We start from the raw sequence: 24,009 nt of genomic DNA, 5'->3' as shown, positions 1-24,009 counted from the left end.
AATTGAGTTTAGGCACTTTGGCCTGATTTACAAAGATGCCTAAATATAGACTTAGTTCTTAGGATCAGTGCTTAATTAAGTTTATGCCCAAATAAATCTGTTAGTCTTTAAGGTGCCACCCGACTCCTTGTTGTTTTTGTAGATACAGACTAACACGGCTACCCCCTGATACTTAATTAATCAGTGCTACTCTGAAACCAGTGTTTAATTTGTAATGAAAGAAGTGCTGGGGCTCAAGCAATTAGGTTCCGGGGCTCAAGCAATTCTTTTACTTTCATAACTCAGGCAGCAAGCCCAGAGGGGTGATGAACTGCCAAGCCTAGTGGTGCCAGGGTTTGGCCCGTGCAAGCCCTGGCACAAATAGAGCGCTGCTTAGGATCTTGGCTTTAGGTGTGCATATTTTGAAAATCTTGGCCTAGGTAGATGGCATTACAAAAAGGGGGAATCCTTTCTTCCCAAATCCTATCTTCTAGCTAGCTAGCCACTTAATGTTGAAATTCCTTTTGTGCCAGATATGCACAGTTGATTCATTTGCTGAACATACTACTGTACATACCAATTTATTTCATAGGCTGGGTTTTGAATGCAATCTATCAGAAAGGAAATGTATAGCTCAGTTTAGAATCACTTTATTAGACAATGGAGTTTCCATTGTATGCGTAGTGAAGGTTGGTATTAGCAGTAACACACACAAGCCAGGGTCTGCACAGACTGCACAGATTTGTGATTTCCTGTAAAACAAAATATTAAAAAATATATACTAGGTGCATGGTCACACTTCCACCTATTGTAACATATATCGCAGGAATGATGTTTCAGTAAGCAAAGAAAATAAAAAAAATACAGACCTGATCATCCTTTTCCTGTTGACACCACTTCATTTGAGGTATTTTATGATTTGTAAATTTCTCTTCTCCTCCTTCTCCTACATCATCATCATCATCATCAGTCTTCTTTATACCATGTATGGCAGTGATAGTAGAAGCTGATAGCAATCTCCCATCTGACTGATTTCCATCTGTCTCTAGCTAGTTTTTAAGTTTTGAGCATTCATTTTTCATCTTTCTGCCTGTAGAAGCCTTCCCAACAGTTGCTGTCTTCCAAGATTTTCTGTCTTCTGCTCCCTTTCCCACATATTTGAAAATATTGCATTCTATAATTAGTTAATTTTCTTCCTGTTCTCTCTTTCTTTGTGTCACTTCTTCCAATTGTCTTCTTGATTTCCAGGTTTAATTTTGCCCCTTTTTTGTGTCCTTTTGCTTTGATTTAGTCTGCCCCACCTGCCTTATTCTTACCTTCATTTATGTTTTTTCTCTGCTCCCTGTTGTCCTTTCCTCTGTGCATTAGTAAATAAAGCCTTTACAAGATCCTAGTCACTGACTTGCACATAGTTTTACTAATGTCATTTGCCAGGACCTGGTTGTTTATAAGTATTAAGTTATAAATGTTACTTACTTTTACTGTCTGAAGTTTCAGATAAACTGAGTGTTGTAATCTCCCACAAATTTTAATGTTATAAAATGAAAAATTATTTTGGGGGGGAAATGTGTGCTTTTGATTGGCCTTTTAAGGTGTGGTTTGAGAAAACATCACTAATAGAATATATGAAAAAATATGGGTTTTTGCTAGTAAAATACTTGTCAGTAATATAATACATCAAACCAGAAGTGACAAACAAAGTAGTTTCTGTGATTCTATTTTAAATTAAACAGTTTTATACATTTCTAGGGCCTGCTTCTCCTCTCACATACACCAGTATGTCATTGTTGACCTCAGTGAAGTTTCTCCTGATTTATACTGGCACAAGGGAGAGGAGAATCAGGCCCCACACGTGTAGTTCGGCAAGTGAAAATCCACTCCATAGGAAGAATCTTTCATAGTATTGTTGTCTCTTTTTATTTCAGTGCAATGAAACATCCTTCTTTTTTGAAGCACGTAACAAAACCACATGCAAACATCTTTGGAAATGCTGTGTAGAGCATCATACGTTCTTCAGGTGAGTGGAGATAAAGGTATTAAGGTTTTACTATGTTATGACAACAGAAGATAAACGTGCTGGCTGAGATTCTTGCTGCACCTCTCAGAAGCATAGCACAGACTCACAGCACGGGGTGAGGGGTTAGGGTGGCCTTAAGCCACTCTTGTGCCCTCCTGATTCTGGGCTCCTCTGTGAGACATGCCCTGCCCAAGTCTCTTTCCAGGCATAGTTTTATTCTTCTACTATAGAATGTAGGCAAAAACATCAAACACAAAAAGCATTTCCTCTGCTCACCTTGGGCTGTAGCTCCCAGAGGCTTTTCCCTTTGACTCTCACAGTGCTGGAAAGGGGAAACCCCCTTCCTTTCAATCCCCCTGCTTCGGGGCCTACTGCAGAAGCCCACCTCCCTCCTGTAGTTCCCACTCAACTGATCTCTCTCAGCCCCTCTATAAGGCACACCTGAACCCCTGCTCCCTGGCCCCTTCCCCATTTGCATCTGATAAATTGAATAGAGCAGGTTGGCCCCAGGTGTCCGGGCCCTCAAAGGGACAAGCTGCACTGTTGTACCGCATGACAGCGTACAGCAAATCCTGAGATGTATGTATGCATCTTTAAATTATATGGGCATGTCCCTGTGCAAAGCAAGTTTCAGTTGGAAGCAAATTTGTTCAGTTGTGTTACAAACCCCTGTAAAAGTCCTGCCCTCATAATATTGCAACACTGACATGCCCTCAACAATGGGCACAATGCTCACTTAGATGTGTTCTCCCAATGTAAAGATGAGGAAGCTCCATGACTTCACACTCTCAGAATGTATTCACCATTCTTTCATGGGATAGAAGTTTGCAGGGTTTTTCCCACCACCAAAGAAGTGGCAAGGTCTTTGGACCTCCAAAACTGTGGCACTTGGGGGATTAACAGGAGGCAAAGGCTATTCAAGACCCTGTAGCTTTGTACTGCCTCCTGTTCCTCAACTAATATGGGAGCTGTGCTGCCGGCCCTCTTCCTCCATCAGCTGCTGATCCCAGTGCATGACTCAAGGGTAATCCACGTTACAAAGGAGGAACTTGCACAAGTTAACAGTGCCTCAGGCCTTGCAGCATTGCAGCATTAGATCGACCTAAGGCAGCTCACGTAAACCTAACTATGTCAGTGTATACCCTACAGCCTTGCTCCCACCGATATAAGTGCCATCCTACACCGACATCATAACTTCATCTCCACAAGAGGCATAGGGCTTATGTCAGTGTAGTTAGGGCAACACAGCGTTCCTGTCTGTAGACCTGTGTTCCCCAAACTGTGGGGCGGGACCCTAGGGGGGTGCGGAGGAATGTTCGAGGGGGCTCTGCTGGAGCCATGAAATTGACAAGAAAGCCAGCTCCCCAGCCAGGCTGCTGCCCGGTCTCTGCTGTAAGCCAGGCTGCCACCCAGGTTCCCACTCAGGCTGCCGCCTGGGCTCCCCACTCCTCACAGGGAGCCCTGCTGCCCCCTGGGGTTCCAGCTCCCCGCTCCCAGCCAGGCTGCTGCTCAGGCTCCCAGCTCCCTGCTCCTATCTGGGCTGCTGCCTGGGCTCTCCGCCAGGAACGGGGCAGCCACACCGGCTTCTCGGCTCCCCGCTGGGAACAGGGCAGCTGACTGGACACAATGTGCAGATCTCCTTGCTGAGAGCCTGGCTTCCCCCGAACTCTCGGCTCCCCACCGGAAGCATGGCAGCTGACTGGACTCTGTGTGCGGATCTCCTCGTCGGGAACCCAGCTGCCCCCCCTCCCAAACTCCCCGGCAGGAGCACAGCAGCCAACTGGACTCTGGGCATAGATCTCCCTGCTAGGAGCCCGGCTACACCCCCTGGGCTATGGGCTCCCTGCTCCCCATTGGTGTAGTGTAGATATGCCCTCAGTCAGCATTAACTTTTATGGGGATTGTGACAGGGCAACATCCTGTTCCTGTCTTCTGTTCTGTCTACACAGACTCGGAGACTTTCAGTTGTTAAGCACCCAAGCGCAGTTTAGTTACATTAGCTCTTCCCATCACCTTATTGATCCATACACAATAATTATTTATAGTGTCAGTTTCTCCTCAGTTCTTTGCCAAGGAGAGGGAAGAGATCTCGCTACCCAGAGACCTTTCCAGGCTCTGCTAGCCTGCCTCCCTCTCCTGTGTGTTCTTATACAGTCTGTGTTAATGGACCAATTTGCTTGTTAGTCCTCCCCCAGCCCGTTCAAATCCATTAATTAGGTTCATCCTGGGGGGAATTAATTGGTATTTAAATGACCAGAGTGCTGGCTCAGCTGTTGGTTCCCAGGACTCTGCACAGGGATGTTCTGTGGGGTTTGGGTAAGGGTGAGATGGCACAGAAAGAACCCGTCCATCTAGCTCTAGCCTCACCTGCATGGATTCATGGAACTCTGAGCCCCATGGAGAGCCTGCCATGACATGGGGATAAGGAGGAGCTTATAGAAGAGCCATGCTTCCCCTTTTTGGACCTGCAAACTTGTGCCCACAACTTCTGTTACAAGTGGAGGAGATTACTTTGTCTTATAATAGCATTGCATCATCCTAAAACCATTCTACATGTACATTAATTACGGTAGTTTATTTACTATATATTTGAGTGTATGTAATTTTACTGTGTCATTTTATTCTTAAAATAATGTAGAATGCCAGAAAATGAGTCAAACTCTCTGTCAAGAAAATTCAGCAGGTTTGGATCCGTAGGCTATAAACATCGGTACAGGTAAATCTATTTCACCTTAAAATCTTTACATTCAGATCATTTCCCCTTAGAAAAACTGTTAATAACATTCCATTTCACAGATTAAACAATGTGAGATGTAGGGCCAGATTTTCTGGTCTGACTTAGCTGTGCTCAAAGCAGGAACTGGGAAGGAGGCAATGAGGCAGGGGCCAAGGTTGCCTTTGTGGCTCCCTGATCCCTGGGGTTAGATGGGGGCCAGTACAGCCCATAGCACAACATAGAGGAGCCTCAGGAATGTTCTAAATTACACCCAGCCAATGGCCTGAAGGGGCTGTTTTAACAAGTGTGGACCACTCGAGCACAGAAGGACCCTGGCCACGATCCTTATGCAGAGATCTAGCAGTAGGGATGGCACAGAGCAATAGGGAAATCCACCAAGTATGGACATTCCTCAGGAGGCCAGTTAAACTAGCTTTACAGCCCCTAGTGGTGCCAGAGCAGTACAAATGAGCCATAGTGGGGCTAAGGATCTGGTGCTTTTTGGTTAAGCTAGGGATAGATCAAACCCATCTGGTGAATTTAAGGTTTCCTTGTCTAATGGTTGGAGCACAAGATTTGGAGCCAGAGGACCTGTGCTTTAGACCCAGCTTTGCCACATATGCTGTGTGACCTTCAGTAATTCAGCTATGGTGGGATTTTCAGAAGTGCCAAACACTTGCAGCTCCAATTAACTTCTGTGTGAGCTGCAGGTATTCACCACCTCTGGAAATCAGGCCACTTACTTTTCTCAGGCCTGGTGACGTCAGTCAAGAGTGTGAAAAATCCACACCACTGACCAAAGTAGCTATGCTGACCAAACCCCCGGTGTAGATGCAGCGAGGTCAATGGAAGAATGCTTCTGTCAGCCTAGCTACCATTGTTTGGGGAGCTATTGTTCCTACACTGGCGTAAAAACCCCTTCTATCAATGTAGATTGTACCTATGCTGTGTGGGGTTTTGCCAGCATAGCTATGGCGAAGGAGCTATGCCAGTATAGTCCCTATAGTGTAGCCATACCCTCAGTGTCAGTTTCCCCATTTGTCAAAGGGAGATAAAAACACTTTTTCATCTTTGTAAGGTGCTTAGAAACATTTGAACAGAAAGTGCAATACTAATCTTAAGTACTATACTATACCATACTCATGAAAAACCAAGGCTAAGTTTGAATGTCACAATATGGGGTACAGTCTCCTTATCACTGCCTCCCAGGAACACAAACCTAAAATCATAAGTCCTATAACCTCAAGTCTTAAGCACCTCCAGAACCTCAGTTAACAAATGAGGGCCAAAATCTTAGTAGAGAAGGATCTGGCTCCACAGGGGCTTCCAATCTACTCTTTATTGGAGTGATCTTATGTATGAATTTGGAGTGAAAGCTCCTCACAATGAGAAATACTTGATTCTGTGCCGGAGTAGAGAGGACCCAGGCTGTCCACCGCCTGGAACAGTTCTGCTGATTGTGATGTGACAGATGCTTTGCTGTAGGAGAAGAAACTTTGCCTCCATCACACCCATGGCGTGATTTAACATTTTTTTGTTGCAGTTGGCCACACTTAAGTATCTCTGCCCCTGGTGCTCTAGTCTCCTACCTTCCCTCTTCATTTGTCACGGGCTGTCTGTATACAGCACCAAGGTGCCTGGTGATGATAATGAATTCACCTCTTGGAATGGGTCGTCGTCGACTGCAAAAATGTTTTTTAAACATTCCAGATAAAATCTTCTCTTATCACCAGAAGGGAAAAAGGAATCCTTACTTGTGCTGTGTTGATTTACAAGGGTTTTCCCCAGATGTGGGTTAGTGTTTTAATAATTTGGAATTTAAAAAAAGATTGTGACTATCCCATTAAAGTTCAGCTACTGCGCATTTGAAGCATTTTGATTACCAGTATGATAGTGAACATTATTTAATTGGTTGGTATTTGAGATTAAGTAATGTGCTTCATTAAATGCATATTGGTAACTGTAATTAACAGCATCTTCATGTGCTTAAAGCATCAGCTGTTTGCTTACACTGTAGATCTGATTCCCACTACCCCACCTTTTTTATTATTTGATTTTTTGGGGGGTGGGTTGTATCATTGAGGGGCAACAATAAAACTGCACTTCTGCATATATAATATAAGCTCAAGACAGAAGCTATAATTCCATGCCTGAGGAGAAGGGGTCATAACCTTTTCTTGCTAGCCTCTGGGATATTTGTTTGTTTGGAGTCTGATAGTTTGTAAGCAACTCCCCATTATCAGATTAGTTGTTTAGATTAGGTGCTGCCCAAAGGGGATTAATGAAGGCTCCTGTTGGAGGGTTACAAAGGTTAACATGGTTGCAGAGCTATAACATTTGTTAATGTTTTTTGGCTAGCCTGCAGAATAAAATAATTTGAAACTTAAAACCAGTAATACTTTGATCCACTCTGATGGTTTTTTCCCCTTAAATATATTTTCTGATGTTTAAAGAAATAAAAAAAAAAAGTGTTCATCCAAATGCATGTTCACATAACTCAAATACTAATTACAATGTTTAACACACAGTATAATTGCTCTTCACTCATTAGAAATGCGCTTGAGTGTTTTTAAATCATTGCACTGCAGATGTGGCAACTGGGAATTACTGCTAGAAATGATCTTTCCAAAAACCTTAATTTAAAATAAATGTAAGAGAGATCTATAAAAAAAAATTAAAAGTCTCTGCATTTTATTTTTGTTGAAACTGAAATACCGTTAGATAGTATTAGTGTTATTAGTAAAATAATGTTAGTATTTAATTGATCTTATTGTATGACAGCAGAAAATAAATACAATTCATAGTGCTATCTGATTAATATATCTTATTTGTTCATTCACAGATGTTTTGTTTAAACCTGCATTTGTCATTTATGGTTAATATCACTTTAAGGTTAAATCCAGAAATTATAGAATAAATTTTTAGTCTTATCGTCTGCTTTTGTTTTGTTTTGTTTTTTTACAGGGAAAGGGGAAGCGTAACTTAATTTTATTGAAAACAGTTCAGTGACATAGGTCCACATTGGAGCCACAGTTTTTTGTGATACGGAGATTTACCTTATTTGTTCATTGTGTGTTATGAATCTTGTCTCTACTATAGATTTTAATTTTTTTTGTCAGTTTAAATCTGAAAATGTTTAATATCTTTCTCAATTATTGTAAACACAGGAATGCTTAGGTTGTAATTAATTATTTTTGTTTTTTTCCTAATGTCTAAAAGAAAAATTGAGAGCTGCACTGGGTACGCAACACAATATGCTTTTCAGGAACAAGTGAATATATTTACAACCTATGGCCTAATTCACATTTACGCTAAAGCAGCTTTACACTGTGTAGTCATGGGTGACAGAGCTTTAAAATGGGTGTAAATATAATTTCTCACACCGTTAAGTCCCTTTTGCAATGAAAAGGGGCCTTAGCATAAATGAAAATCAGGTCCTATCATTTTTTTGTGTTAATGGCTTGTTGCAGGCTGGCACTGCACCAAGTTTGGTGTCGCTTTATCATTCCCAGTCTGATTATGTGAAATATTAGGGCAGCCATTTGTTGCCTCAAACAGAGCAATGCTAAAGGTATATTTTAGTAAGACAAATGACTGTAAAAATTAATTCAGGAAATAAAATTACAGCAATCAAATTACTTAAGAAAATTGCATGCTCAAAGGTTATCGTGAGGCCACAAAAAAGGCCAAGCTGTGTTGGCTACTGTCTTAATTTTCAATAAAGTAGCATTTTGTGTGGATTCTGGAACTGTTTCCTTACACTCAGTTGGAAAAATACCAAAAGCAGAAGAGATTGGCATGATCTGTTGGCAGTTGTGCCAAGATTTGATTTGAAACAAAATCACAATGAATAGCATTGTAGTTAATACCTCACAACCTGCTGTGTGAGCAGGAATATTAGAACTTGAATCAAGGTTCCATGGGTAACAGGTTGATAACTAATTCACTGTGCTGTCCCAACCCAGCATAATTTCTCTAAATAAAAATGTTAAATTGCTTTAAAGTTCACTTCTCAATTTTCCATTTATCCATCATATTGATTTTGTTGCATTTTCAAGTGGCAGGACAGCTTTGCAGATGAGCAGAGAACTTTCTGTCCAGCTTCCTCGGCCTGACCAAAATGTTGAAAGAAGTCATAGTAAGACTTATCCAAAAAGAATGGCACAAACGCAACAGACTGGTAAGCCCTATTTGAACACTTCTGTTTATTTTGTCTAAGGAGAAGCCTTTTCTTTGGCCAAAGATGAGTCACTCTGTTTTCAGGAAGTCAAGCTGAAATTACTGCATTATCCTGAAGTTTCTCTTTAAAATGTGTTTTCTATTTTTGTTTTAGACTGACATAAACATACTCACGTTAACTGGAGCTAAGAATTCCAACGTTATGAATAAAAGTGATAAAGGAGTGTGGATTAGTGATAGAAGTATGTTTTTGTGGACTCAAATAACCAGTACAGTAGAGTAGCCTGAAAACATGCAATCAAAAGGAATTTATTTTCTTTGCGATGTTTATAGCACTCTGCAGTTCGGACTATGTGGGCATGAATTGCAGCTCACCCTAGCATGCTGTACTGTAACTCCCCTGTGTGGATGTTGCAGGTGCAAACGAAAAGTTACCTAGTTCTCATTAACTTAAGTCCCGTTTAAAGAGGACTTTATTAGCCCAAACTTTTAGTTCGTGCTTGTAGTGTCCACATGGGGGAGTTACAGTGCAGCATGCTAGTGTACATTGCAGTTCATATCCCCGTAGTCCGAAATATGGGGCCAAGTAGATAAGTCCAAAGACTCCGTGAACAAAGTCTTGTGTCCTAAGCAGAACATTAGACCTACATAATGCCTCTGGGATCCCAGAATTCTGCATCACTGCTTCACCCAAGGATTCTTCCCTTCACTGTTTCTCTCCAGTACAGTCCAACATAACTTGTGGCGTTTATTTTAATGTTAGATTGAATTTAAGTTTCCACCCTCCTTTGGATTTTCAGTGTGCTTTAGCTATGTGTGTTGAAAACTCATAACTACATTATCAAAATGTCAGGGGGGTGCTGGAAGATCTGGCAGCTAGGTGGGGACATTTAGGACTAAGTGGTGACTGCAGGAATGGGCCCCAACATAATAAATAGTTCCTGAATTTTAGTAATAGAAACAATAGGTTTTAAGATTTTAGGCCTCAATCCATATGAGTACTTATGCATGTACTTAACTTTCCATGCATGAGTAGTTCCATTGATTTAAATAGGATTACCCATGTGCATAAAATTAAACATGTGCACAAGTGTTTGCAGGATTGAGGATTTAGTCCATAATACTTGAAAATTTAGCCAAGTTTTCCTCTCATCACAAGGTAATTGAAATATTAGAGGCATTCAAGAGCCCCAGTTTTTTAAACCTAGCCTATACTGATACTAATGTTGTAAAATTTTAGATTTTTTTACTTTTTAATCTTAATGTTGTCTTTAATATTTTCATCCTTTCTCCATTACATTTTCTGATATTTGTACATTCACATTTGACAAGATTTTTATAGAAAAAATAGGAAACACTAAAATAAGAACTTTATCAGAAAAAAATATTGAAGAGAACAAAAAACAAAACAAAAAACTCAAACCCCAAAACAAACAAAAATCCAGAATCCCAACAACTCTGAAATCCAATAGTTTGATCGTGGAATAAATGCCAGTGAGTCATTATCTTAATTTATTCCTGTATCGTTTGCATTTATAGAATGGTAATGTTTTATGAGAATACTTTTTTATCATCTATTCCATCTTACTAACTACCTAAATAGTTATCTAGTGGTTAGAGCATGGATTGGGAGCTAGGAAACTGGGGTCAATTCCTAGCTCTGCCACCAGGCTCTGTGGTCTTGGGCAAATCAATCAATCAATCTCTCTGCCTCAAGTGCCCCAACTGTCAGAATTGAGATAGTAATGGTTACTACTGTACCTGCCTCGCATGGGGGGGTTGTGAGTATTAATTAGTTCATGTCTAAATGCTTAAAATATATAGAGTGGGATTTTTAAAAGCACTCAGCATTGGTTTTACTTTGCTCCCATTGAAGTCTGTGGTAGATTTGGGAACAGAATCAGGCCAACATGGAGAGCTTTTGAAAATCCTACCACTATAGTGCCATATAAATGATAATCATTATTGTTATGTATTTATTTATCTAATCTGTTTATATAGCTATTCATATCATGGGACAGATGTTCCCCTCCTGTATTAAACAAGAGTTAGAGGGGAAAACTGCACTGGAAACCCTGAAAGATTTTCTTTATAGGCTTTTCTCAATATCATTTCCTTCTAATGAAGGAGCTTACAGCCTCCTGGAATGGAATGCAAAAGGCAGTTACCTGGATCCAGGAATGTTCTATGCTGGTTACAGGTCTCACCTGTTTGATGTTTAAGCAAAAGTTAGTACTTCCCCCTCTGTGCCTGTTAGTTGCAGCCCTCAGGAAGGGGTGGAACTACTTTACCGTTCTGAGTGCTACCGTGGGTACACGGTTATTTATACTCATGCTAGCTTGATGAGAGCTAGCGTGAGTATGTGTACACGAGCAGGACAATCGCATCTCTAGCTCATGGTATAGACATAGCCTGATTTTTGCTTTTTGAAAATGGCAGTAGGACTCTGATGAACTTTGAAAGACAAGGTGGACCAATAAAAAATATTACCTCACCCACCTTGTCCAGTAAAATATATTACCTCATCCATCTTGTCTCTCTCATATTCTGGGACCAACATGGCTACATAACACTGCATACAACATTTGGCATAGACATCCATTCAGCTGCACTATTCAGTATTTCTGTTGATAGTCTGAAATGGATTTCATTTCCTGCCTCATCTCTCTCCTCTAATTTTGCAGAAAAGTGCATGGCTACTTAGTGAGTGATCCTGTCAGCTGTAACATAAATCTCCAGTATCTGTTCAGTATGAGCACTTGAGTGTCTTGTATTCTTTACTACTCTTTATTGTTTCAATGGCAGATTTCGGTGCTCATTGATAGTTGCTGTCATTTTTCTATGGTTGTGAGGAAACTGAAACCTATTCTATGTTTTTGTTTGCCTGTAGTGATGTGTAAAATTCCAGAAGCAGTGCATATCCGTGTTGTTTTGCTGACTTACAAAATTTTGTAGCTCACAAATTTAAATAAAAAAAGCTTTTTCCCATGTCCACTTATACATGCATATGTCTATAGCCTCTTTCCCATGCACCGATGTGTAGATTATTTTATTTTTAATTTAACTTGTGTACTCAGTAAACCATTTATCACCAAATGAGTCCCAGAAGTGCAGCCACTTTCTGTTGATGGGTGTGCCTTACTTCTAAATGACTATCCACAAAAACAAGTAAGTGTTGCATATGTCACTTAACCTCTTGGGAAAGGGTAGAGAGCCAGAATGTTCTCCATGGAGAGCAAGAAGCATTACAAAAGAAAGACATGCATGTTCCTCTGACAGGCTGTCCTGACACTTGTAACATCCTTGCATATAAATGAGCATCTGTTTGAAACCTCATTTTTCATTTTGCATATGGGCATATACATTGATAAACATGGTTAGCCTGCTTTCTATGTTTAAAAAGATTTTCAGAGGTTGAGTGCTGGTTAATGTTTCTCTCTTCATGCTGGAGTATGACAGGCTCTGCTACATCTCATTGGTATAAAACCTACACTTTTCACATAGACTGTTTCTTGAATGTAATCGTGTTGAGTCCAATTAACCCAGTAAATCAATTCTGCCTCACTTGATTCATATTATGCATCATTTGATAAAAATATGAGCTCATAGCAGACTTTAAATCCTACAGAATAATTCTGATTTAGGAGATGAGCTTGGTAGGATGAAGTAGTGTTATGAGTTATTTAAAGCTTCCCATGCTTAAAGTATCTGGGAGAGTAATATGACATAGCTTATTAAAATAAATACAATTTTTTAGGATAGTTAGAATTGTACCAGTTGTTGTCACGATAACTAACCATTCATAGTATTATATTTTCTGGTGTGGCGTAATAGAATTAAACATGCATTGCTCAGCATTTTACACTGATTTATTTGACTTGATTTTGCCTGTCTCCTCATATGAATTATACATTCCTTAAAGCGTTTTGTGCCAAGCACCATTTATGTTAGCAGCCTGCTGGGGATGGTTTAACTTTTGCTTTATTTTTTTTAATAAAAGAAAACAGAATGATATTTACCAAAAAGATCTCCAAGTCATTTCTTGCATATAGTTCTTACTCAGTTCAAGAAGATACCTCCTGTAATTTCCCTCTTTCTCCCTCCTGGCTCAATAGTTCACCTGCTTTTTAACACTACAAAAATCTATTTAAATTAATTTTAAAAAAACACCCTTTCCTTTCTGCAGCCAGCTCAATGAGCTGAATTTAGGGCTAGATTTTTGCCTGGTGCTTGTGTCCCCCTGTACAAGGGATAGGCACAGTCAGAGCTCCTGTGCTGGGGGAGTATTAAGGGGAGTGAGGATGGAGAGCCAGGCCTAGGGATGGTGCACTATGCATACTCCCCCATACACCTGGGAGTTCTGGATGGGACTGTGTTTCCTGAGCCACAATCTATCCTGGAGTTCCCCTTGGGAGGGGTCTGCTCCACATTCCCTCCAAATTGGGACTGTGTGTACATCACACAATGTAGCCCTTAAAATCCCTACTCCCTCCCTTAGCTCATAAAAATAATGTTTTCTGCCACCAGGCACCCTCAGTTCCTTTAGTGGCCCTGTGCTGATTGTCATGGCTGATTATATAAAAACATTGAATTTATCACATATTGTCCATCTCCCGTTGTTCTCACCACTGTAATGATAGGGTTAGCTATCCCATGTAACACTGAGTAGCTCATAGTACTTCCTTGTTACATTGGCCCATTATCACATGGGCCTAAACTCATCAGTATGGCAGCCAGTGACTGAACCCCGTATTAAGAGTGGGAGCAGATGCTGAGAGGATAATGATGGAAACGTTTAATTTTTGTGTGTGCTTGTTAAATATATTTGGGGCTTAAAATGGAGATCTGGGGGAGGGCGTGTACATAGTGAAGAGAGGGGAACTTTAGGTTTATTCCTAAAAATATTCATTAGAAATTCTCTGGTTCTCTTGATGGGATAGACAGTTTGATTTTGGCCTGGCAGATTATCTTCCCAGGAACAAGATTAAAGTTGTACAAAAGCATCCCTCTTATTATCCCTTACTTAAAATGTTACATATGTCAGCCATTCAGGTATTAGAGAAAAATCAGACAAGGAAGCTTTAATCTCTATGTGTTTGATGTGTATCTGTTCCATTAAAGTGAATAACAGGAGGCTTTTTCATTATCTGTTTTACTGCAACACCGAAAAAGCTAGTAGCCAAGACACATTAGGAGATTTGGGTGCTCTAAACATATGCTAGATACTTGTAATCTATGAACGATGAGCTAAGGCTAAAACCTTATTTAGATCTCCCATTACACTGCGATGAAACCAGTGTATCTTCATTGTCTCCACTGGAGTTACTGTGATTTTCACCAGTATAAATGAAGTCAGAATAAAGCCCTTGTGTTGATTTTCTTTATAATATTTTTTTCTATAAAATTTTAAGTCATGGGTTTTTAGAGAAATAAATGGGCCATGTTTGACCACAGTAGTTAATGTTTACCACTAACCAGTGTTTGTTCATTTACTACATAGATTGTCTATTAGATTTTTTTCTACTTTGGAATTTGGAGCCATAACACTGCAGTAAAATTCCAAAGAGTGTAACATAAACATTAATCACTGTACTTTAATTTAAAAAAGAGAGAAAAAAACACATTTTTTTTCTTTATCCTTAGAATCTACAAATCTGGTTTTCTCCTCGCTAAACACTCATACAAACTTAATTGGCACTCCAGGCTGTTAGCACCAAACAGGCAAGGTTAATTTTCTAATTTGGTGTTAGGTTTGGAGAGTTTCTTTCATAGGCTGAAGTCTGCGGTATGAATAGCTGATTGTGCTGTGCTCTTATTCACTTTCTGGTTTAATTTAGTTGGGAAAGGGTTACAGTTAAAATTTGCTCTGGTTATAAATCATAAACGCCACCAGTGGAGCAGTGTTCAGGATCCCTCATTGTCCTGTAGCATTCTATTGTGATCAGAATGGCATTTTGTGCAGCGTTCAAAATGCTGGAGACTAGATGCATTTGTCTGATGAAAAGGTTATTTATCCTTTTTGTTAAGTGTTCCATTATAAGAGTTCCTTAGGGGTATTCTTCCTGGGACAATGTTTATATGACCCCATCTGCTGCTACCCAAAGATTTTGGTTTACTCAATAATGAAAATGCATAGTTTACAGTAAATTATTATTATTATTGCTTTAGGACCTGATTCACTAGTGCCTTGCACAGATGTTTACACCTGTGCAAAGTAGTGGGTGTAAAATGCTACCATTCTGATTTAGGAGCAGCCTAGGTTAGGTGCGGTCTGGAAGATCAGGCCATTAATATTTATGTTGCTGTACCATACCTTGTCTTGTCAGGATCAGGGCGCTGTGCAAACACATATGCAGGCAAAGTCCCTCACCTGAGAAGACTATATATTATCATGGGATACTGCAGGGCACATCTCATTTCTTGTATGCAGTATTGTCAACCCCAAACATTCAAAATCATTAGTCAGGCTCCAACAAATCATGACATTGTCTTAAAAATAAGGAATTTTTACATATATAATAGGTGTTGAGTTTTTTATATTAGCCTTCTGATTTTTGAGCCTGTAGGATACACTCAGGTCAGATTTTCAAGCTTTTCTCTGCAGGTATGGGGAGAACTAATTTTTTTTTTTAAAGGAATACTGAGATTCTCATGGAAGAACATGTCTCCAGAAGCTGGGGGTTTAAGAAAAATACCAAATAACATGACACTCGTGATGAAATCATGAGATTTGACAACAGTGGGTATAGATGACGGAGCCACTTTGTTTCACTTGAGTTCTCTTACCATAGGATGTACTCAGTAGTATGTAGAGTGAGATTCTGAGATGATAGGTGATTTAGGAAATCACATTTTCATCATGATCTCTGAGTAGTCACTGTATCCAGATCCATATTTCAGACACTTCCCCAATTCAGATAAGTGCTTAGCAGAAAAGGCCTCATTATCTTTTCACCTACCCCTGTGAAAATGAAGAGAAACTCCAGTGGAGTTATGCTGGTGTAATACTGATATGGGACTCAGAATCATTCAGAATATCTCCATCTTGCAATGGCAGAACTAGTTTTACCAGACTCTTATTTTGTGCCATGGAAATTCTCTGATTATAGTTGCAGTCCTGGTAAAATTGGGACAGTCCTCCTTTGATATGATGTCCCAGTTTCCTGGAAACTTCTTTTGTGATGACTGAAGTATTTTTTTCATTTAATCAGTCAAAATGTTTTTTTAATAACTACAAAATGTTTGTTCAAGACTGAGTGTTCAGTGTGATGAACAACGTTGGAATAAAGAGAAAAGTTTAATGAGGATGAAAACTATTAAAGCTGTTCTTTTGCTCAAAGTGAATGTTAACAAAATTTACTCAGCGTTGTATTTAGAAAAGTTAGCTACTGGAATATCCTATTGTTGAGTAAGTAGCAGTACCAGAAGTCATTAAAAAGTGTTTTGTATGATTAGTTTGTAAACCTAAAAAATGTTGCCACAGAAAGGTCCTAGTTCTTGATTTTGAAAATGTGATCATTTTATAATTGACACTTCTATAAACTGTAACATTTTTACCTTTTGTAAAATGACATTCAAAAAGATGTGAAATTCTTTCCTAACTTCGCTTTTTTGTTTTATTACAAATTTTGATAAAACGTTGATTTGGCTATTTTTACATTATATATATGTGGTTGAGAGAAAAAGTAAACTCAGGAGACTACTGGTTTAGGACAATATTTAATGTTTTTATTTAACAGGTAGTTCCAATTTAAAAATTAAACTTGTCAACCAGTTGTCTAGACTATGTTCTAATTACCTTGGGTATTTCTAAAACATACACATATAAAAATCCATCAAGTTTCAATATTTCTGGTTAATAACATACAGCACAGTGCATGAACTTTCAAGAAAGTGTTTTTTTCCTTTTGGTATCACTATGCTCTCTCCTCATTAGTGGGTTTAAATACAAACACTATATTCGGATAATGTCAAGGGACTGAGTTTAATAAAAAAACAGACATGAGTTAACAATTCTGCAAGACTCCTCGTTATTTAAATTTAGGGTTCTTAAAATTGAATAATCTATTTATATTCCATAGCAGAAGTTGACATAATAAGAATTATTGTAAAAGCAAATCAAACCACGTACACCAACCCTGTCAGAAAGTTCAGATAATGCAAAAAAAAAGTTCAGATTTTACTGGACAAAAGGTGAGGAAAAACTGCAGCTATTCAGATATGAAAGGATTCTATATCTCTAAGGTGTTTCCAAGATACCTGTTACCTTAGTATCTAAGCACCAATAATGGCAGATAAATCATAGCAGTAGGATTAGTGTTAGAACAATTTTTCAAGAGTCCATTCTGTATCCAGAACCACATCAGAATTTCTACCACCTGCGATCATATGAACTGTCACAGAAGCATCAAAGGGTGCAAAGGGCGAAGTATGCAGCACCATCCACCTCAACAGCAGCCACCCGACTTCATCCACCAGTCAATGGTCCTTTTGACAGGACACTCGAGGGTTGTGACGTAACAATAATACCATCCCCACCCATTTCTAGGTGGTGCCTAGCATACTTTGCCTGCAGCTGGAGGGCTATAACAACAGACAAATGGGTATCATCCATTTTGGTTACACCATCAAGATTTTTTTCTCCGGCTCCTCCAAAACCTCCTTCCTGGCCCCTCTTTAGCACCACACTCATGAGGAGCTTCTCCAATAGGAGTTGGACACTCCTCGAGTGAGGCGCTATAGAACAAGTGCCACCTCAGCATCAAGGAAACAGGTTCTACTCCAGCTGTTGATAGTACCTAAGAAAAAGGGTGGATGGAGGCCCATTCTTGACCTATCTCAGCTGAATATTTCATTCACAAATTAAAATTCTGGATAGTTACATTGGCATCAGTAATTCCCTCCTTGGAAACAGACATGTGGTTTGTAGCTCTTGTCATGAAAGATGCTTATTTTCATGTGGACTTTCACCCATCCCACAGAAGGTTTCTGATAGGACAGGAACACTACTAGTTCAGGGTGCTCCTGTTCGGTCTGGCAACAGTATCAAGGATCTTCGCCAAGGCCTTCTCAGTGGAGGCAACACAGATTAGATGAGATGAAACAGCTACACCATCTTCCTGTATGTGGACACCTGGCTTCTAACAGGCAGATCCTATCTGGAAGTTCAGTCAGCAACCTTGTCCTTTATGGCATGCTTGGGAATCTGCATAAACATGGAAAAGTCTACTCTGACTCCCATGCATCTCATAGACTTTATAGGGCAAACCTGGACTTGATCTCAGCAAGGGCCTACCTCCCTGTAGACAAATTCCATACCAGGAGCAGTCTGATAAACCGAGTCACACTCAAACCCTGAATGACAGTCTGTGTCTGTCTTTCTTTGCTAGGCCACATGGCCTCCTGTATTTAGGTAATGCCTGTACGAACCTGCAGGACTAGAATCTAGGACCATGGGGGTTCTGGGCCATGAACACTTCCACATTGCGATTGGAAGCTCAGCCTATATTTCTGCTGGAGGACCCTGTGAAGCTAGACACCTCAGGAAGTACCGCCCATTAGGGCCTGAGTGGCAGTCCCCTGTAGCCCACTGATTGCCTCAAGTTGGTATAGCTACCAGGAAGACATCATGGGGAGCTGTCTCAACAATGATGCAGACCAACTACTTGCTTCTGCTCCTGAACTTGCCTCACTGTGAATCCTTGACTCCAGCTTCTGACCCTGGTTCATTCCCAACTCTGTTACTTGCCTGCAGTCAGTCCCCTGGTTCCTGACCCTGAATTCCCAGCTCAACCCCAACTCTGCGACTTGCCTCCCACCTGCAACTTGGTGCCTGACCCTGACCCAACTATTCGTCTCCTGACCATAGCTTGGTAACTGACCGATGCACACAGGCTGTCCAAGGCCTGGCCCTGACAATGTTGTTCACCAGGCTGTATCTCCATATTCAACAAGTCTGGCTCACTCACAGATGTGAATAAACTGGAGAGAGTCCACAAGAGAGCAACAAAAATGATAAAAGGTTTAGAAAACCTGACCTATGAGGAAAGGTTAAAAAAATCTGAGCGTGTTTAGTCTTGAGGAAAGAAGACTGGGGGCTACCTGATAATAGTCTTCACATATGTTAAGGTCTGTTACAAAGAGGATGGTGATCAATTGTTCTCCACGTCCACTGAAGGTAGGACAAGTAGTACTGGGCTTAATGTGCAGCAAGGGAGATTTAGGTTAGATATTAGGAAAAACTTTCTAAGTATAAGGATAGTTTAGTAGCACTGGCATCGGTTACCAAGGGAGAGTGTGGAATTCTCATCATTGGAGGTTTTTAAGAACTGGTTAGACAATCAGTTCTCAGGTGTACTTGGTCCTGCCTCAGTGCAGGGGGCTGGATTAGCTGACCTCTAGAGGTCCTATCCGGCCGTACCTTTCTATGATTCTATGAACAAGAAGTTCAACATATTGTTCCAGAGAAGCACAAGGTCAGGACTCAAGGGGCAATGCCCTCCCACTGTCCTGGACAGGCCACTTCAGGTATGCCTTCCCATCCCACTAATACCCCAGGATCTATGGAAGATTTGTCACAACAAAGCACAAGTCATTCTCATCTCACCCTTTTGGCCCAGACAGTTCAAATTTGCAGTCCTCCTACAAATGTCAATCTGTCAACCCATCAGCATTCAGTCCTTCGCAGACCTGCTAACTCAGGAGAATGGCAGGATTAGACATCCCAGCCCAGACTCTCTTCACCTCACGGCTTGGTATTTGGATGGGCATCAGACCTAGAGCATTCCTGTTTGGAGGCTGTTCAATCTATTTTTAATTACAGCAGGAAAGATTCTACCAGAAAATGTTATCTAGCCAGGTGGAGCCATTTCTCTACTTGGGTGCACCAGGACCAGTTATCATCAGGGGTTGCAGGTATTCCTGCTGTTTTAGACTATCTCCTCACTCTCAAGACATTGGGTCTGTCTATTAGCTTATTGCGGGTTCATCTAGCGCAATCAGTCCATTCCGTCCTCCAGTAGGTGACTATTTTATTTTTACTCACTCAGTAACAACTAGATTTCTGAAGGGTCTGACTAGGAAGTAGTGAAGCCAGCACCACAGTGGGACCTCAATCTCCTACTTTCAACACTTACTGGGCCACCTTTTGAACCGTTGGCCATGTGCTTTATGTCACACCTGTCTATGAAGGTCACCTTCCTAGTTGACATTAGGTCGGTCAGGAGGGTGGGTGAGCTGGAGGCCGTCATGGCTAAACTCTATAGGCTACATTTCATAAAGAGAACGTATCCTTTGTCTCCACCTGAAATTCATCCCAAAGATAATTTGCAAATTCCCACATAAACAAATTGATTCACTTAATGGTGTTCTTCCCAAAACCTCATACCTCTAGGAAGAAGAGGAGACTTCACTCTCCCAATGTCAGACGAGCATTGGCATTCTAACTGCAAAGAACGAAACCATTTACAAAATCACCTAGACTATTTGTTGCTATAGTGGAGTGAGCACGGAGACCAACAATATCTGCTCAGAGACTCTATAAGTGGATTTCTGGCTGTAGCCTCCTTTACTATCAGTTGACGCATTTCACTCCCCTGGACAGGACGAGGGCCCATTTCACTACAGCACAGGCAACCTGAGTAGCATTTCTTCGAGACATGCCTACGTTGGACATATGTAAGGGGGCAACCTGGAGTTCCATGCACGCTTTTAAGATGCATTATGCTTTGATCCAAGCCCCTTCTGTTGATGCAGCCTTTGGAATTGCAGTTTTACAGACATCTATACAACCTGCATCCTCACACCCCGCCCCCCCATATGAGTACTGCTTGCCAGACACTCAGGTGTGAAATACACATAAGGACCAGCACTCGAAGAAGAAATGGAGGTTACTTTCCTTTAACTGGAAGTTCTGTCCCTATCTGTTTTCCACTACCCTTCCTCCTTCCCCTCTGTTTCAAGTCATGACTGATTAATGGTAGAAAAAGAATTGGAGAGGTAGTCGTTCCTCCTCCCCTCCCCTTCACCCTAGGTGCTAAGCACAAGGAGATCCAGGATGGAGGCCTAGACTAACACAGACACTACTTGCAAGATTTTCCAGTCTCAGGTGCATGGTACATATGCATGCCCACACATGGAATATTGATAGGGACCACACATCTTGAAGAACTTCCAGTTACAGGTAAATAATCTCTATTTACCACACAGTAGTATCTGAGCTACTGCAGTTATTTCCCTGGACTCAGAAAAAGCATTAACTACAGTGTGCTAGCTTTGAATGGTGACCTTTTTATCTCACATACTTCTAGTGGCATGGGCAGGCCAATAACATCTACCCACAAAACTAATCAAGCCAAATACCACTAACTCCCTATAACTTACTGCCTCAACCTGCTCCCTCCTCATATGCTGACAAAAAGAGGGGAAATTGCCTTTCACCATTCTTATTATGTGTCACCTTTTTTATTTTCACCTTAAACATTTTGATCTCTTGCTGCACCTTCCAAAGAGGGAATGTTTGCAGTATTCTTTATTCTTTTAATAAGGGTTGGGTTTGTTTTTTTTCTGTGGTTTTCGTATTCAGACTCAGTCAGGAAGAGTCTTTGGTTTTTCTAACTCCTTTATTCTCCCATTCTCTTCCCCCATTCTTTCACAATCCAAGTGGTGTTGTAGCATCATAGCTATTAACCTGTACCAGAAAATAGAAACTCAGCTGTATGGATGAATGTGCACTGCTTCAGGTAGATTATAGTCTCGGTTCTCTCTTTAATTGATTATAAAATGGAGCATACTTAAAATCCCTAAATACTGTCTTAAATTTTGTGTTTACAAATGGCTTCAAACGTAAATTGTACCTGTTCCATATTTCACTATTTAGGGCATGAGTCTGCCTAATCCTTATGCTTGTGTGACCAGAGTAAAGGGCAGGCAGAATCACAGTCTTTGCCCTCAGAGAAATGCAAGGACTGCTCTCTCCTTACTTCCCTGGGGGAGACAGAGGACCGGGGGAGGAGAAAGGGCCTTGGCTCCATCTCCCGTATTCACCAGGCAGCAAAGTCACATGGAAAATAGTAAACTGCAGCCCAGAAAGGGTTGGATGCTTAGCCTTTCCACATCCAGGAGCTCTGGGAGGCAGAATTCCTTTCACTGCTACCTCTGTGGTGGCTTTTCTCTGCATTGACCCTTAATGTGGGGTGTGCTTACAAGGCACAAATGAGCCCTCACTAAATTTTAAACATTACTTCTAGTTATTATAACCCCGAAAAAAGCTATTATTTCATACCATGACATTATAAAAGCTGTTCCTTCCAAGCACAAAACCTAGTGTTTCCTTATGAGTAGTTTTATAGATGTCAATCAATCTATAGCAGTATGAAGAATTTTAAATTGAAATCTTGCATTATCTTCGATGTACAATACAAGAGCCCTACCCGGAACTGATTTACAAAGTGGTTTGGATACTCCGTCTCAGGAGTTGAGAACAGTTTTGAAGATAAGCTTTGTAGGAGGTGACTAAAACTGTCATTGAGATGGAAAGAGAGAGTGTGAGTTGAAGGGAATGTTATTTTATAAAGCCTGTGTACAGAGGACAGAGACAGAAGTCTCACCCAGATTATTTTTAGTACAATGCTAATACCATGGCTCAGGTAAAAAAGATGAATCTTACAGGGTGTACCAGAGGTCCAGGAATTTCTTAACTAGTTGCAAATAACTTGCATTGTAATATTACAATATCTAAATGCTATCAATTTTTTAAAAAGTCTTGGAATAATTTTACTGGCACCCGTATACTTCACTCTGTTAGATATTTATTCAAATTCAAAATAATTTTTTCCTTGGTAGTTCCACAGAAGAAACAAGGCATCAGAACCGTGAATATATATTGCACAGTGTGGAAGCCAAAAAGGCAGTGTGACCAAAACAAACAAATCTTGATGGTGGTAACAAACCTGTGGGATGTACTAGGTTAAATAGTTTTTCCTTTAATGATTTTGAAATGTGGAAATTTATATACAGTGTAACATTTTTATACTACTTTGAGCTTAACTGTCTTTGCCTAGTGTGTTATGTGCGAATAAATCTGAGTTTAAGGTCTCTGTGCTTCTCAAAACATAAATGCATGAACCTGTTTCCTTGGCTCCTGGAAGTGGGGGCATGGAAGGAGGGAGTGCTGCATTTTCCTCCGCTTCTGTGGAAGCTTCTACATAGATTCCACAGAAGATTCCAACCCTACAGATTTGGGGTGGATGGAACCAAAATAGGGAGGGCACCTGGAAGATTATTGGGAATAAACTGTTGCCAAGTGTCCTCTATACATATGCCCCACGTCTCTGGCTGATCCCCATGTCTCTGTGATCAGGGGCGTCTCTATGTTTTTTGCCACCCCAAGCACGGCAGTCATGCAGATTCGGCGGCATGCCTGTGGGAGTTCCGCCGGTACCACGCCATCGGCGTCCCCACTGCCGAATTGCCGCCGAAGCCGCGGGACCGGTGGACCTCCTGCAGGCATGCCGCCGAAAGCCGCCTGCCTGCCGCCCTCACAGCGACCGGCAGGCCACCCCCCGTGGCTTCCCGCCCCAGGCACGCGCTTGCTGCGCTGGTGCCTGGAGCTGCCCCTGCCTGTGATCCACAAGATTGGGGATTGGGGGGTCGGGTTTGGGACCAACAGCCTGTGCTTCCTCAAACAGAAAAATAGCAAACAAACTCTGTGAGTGCAACTCAGAGTGCCCAGTCCCCTAAATGGCTTACTCTCCCACAGATCAACATTGGGCCCTAAATTCCTGGGGGCGGGGATTGTGTCAGTTTACATGTTGAGTGCATTGTCAGCACCAATAAATAACTGATACGGTAAAAATCTAGCTAATCCACACTCCACTAAAACTAAACTACAACTGACAAAATAAATGAACAAAAGACAAAGTTTCATGAGCATTATTTTGATTGTTTGTTGTGTTTGTCCATTTACTTGTCAATTCACAAGTTCATTAATTTATAGCTGTTCTCCGGTCAGAAGTGTAAATTAGCAAAGTTCTATAGAAATAATGAATGTTATACAGGTAAATTATCCAAGCATCAAACAATGTTAAGTTATCAATTTGAGAGATTTTCCTTTAAAAAG

At 40.8% G+C, this 24,009-nt stretch overlaps 1 protein-coding gene across 1 annotated transcript in view; it reads left to right on the top strand.

Annotated features, from left to right (window-relative positions):
• EPB41L4A (erythrocyte membrane protein band 4.1 like 4A) overlaps positions 1 to 24,009 on the top strand; it is a 196,211-nt gene that overhangs the window by 130,007 nt on the left and 42,195 nt on the right. Inside the window, exons 11-13 of the mRNA XM_024219756.2 lie at positions 1,905 to 1,996; positions 4,635 to 4,712; positions 8,771 to 8,892. Of these exons, the coding sequence (XP_024075524.1) occupies positions 1,905 to 1,996; positions 4,635 to 4,712; positions 8,771 to 8,892 (292 nt within the window). The remainder of the gene's footprint in view (positions 1 to 1,904; positions 1,997 to 4,634; positions 4,713 to 8,770; positions 8,893 to 24,009) is intronic.

This window comes from Terrapene carolina, unplaced genomic scaffold (assembly GCF_002925995.2).
Source record: "Terrapene carolina triunguis isolate 2854851 unplaced genomic scaffold, T_m_triunguis-2.0 Scaffold69, whole genome shotgun sequence".
Lineage (NCBI taxonomy): Eukaryota > Metazoa > Chordata > Testudines > Emydidae > Terrapene > Terrapene triunguis.
Note: the sequence above shows the minus strand (reverse complement) of the source record. Positions and strands in the feature narration are given on the sequence as shown.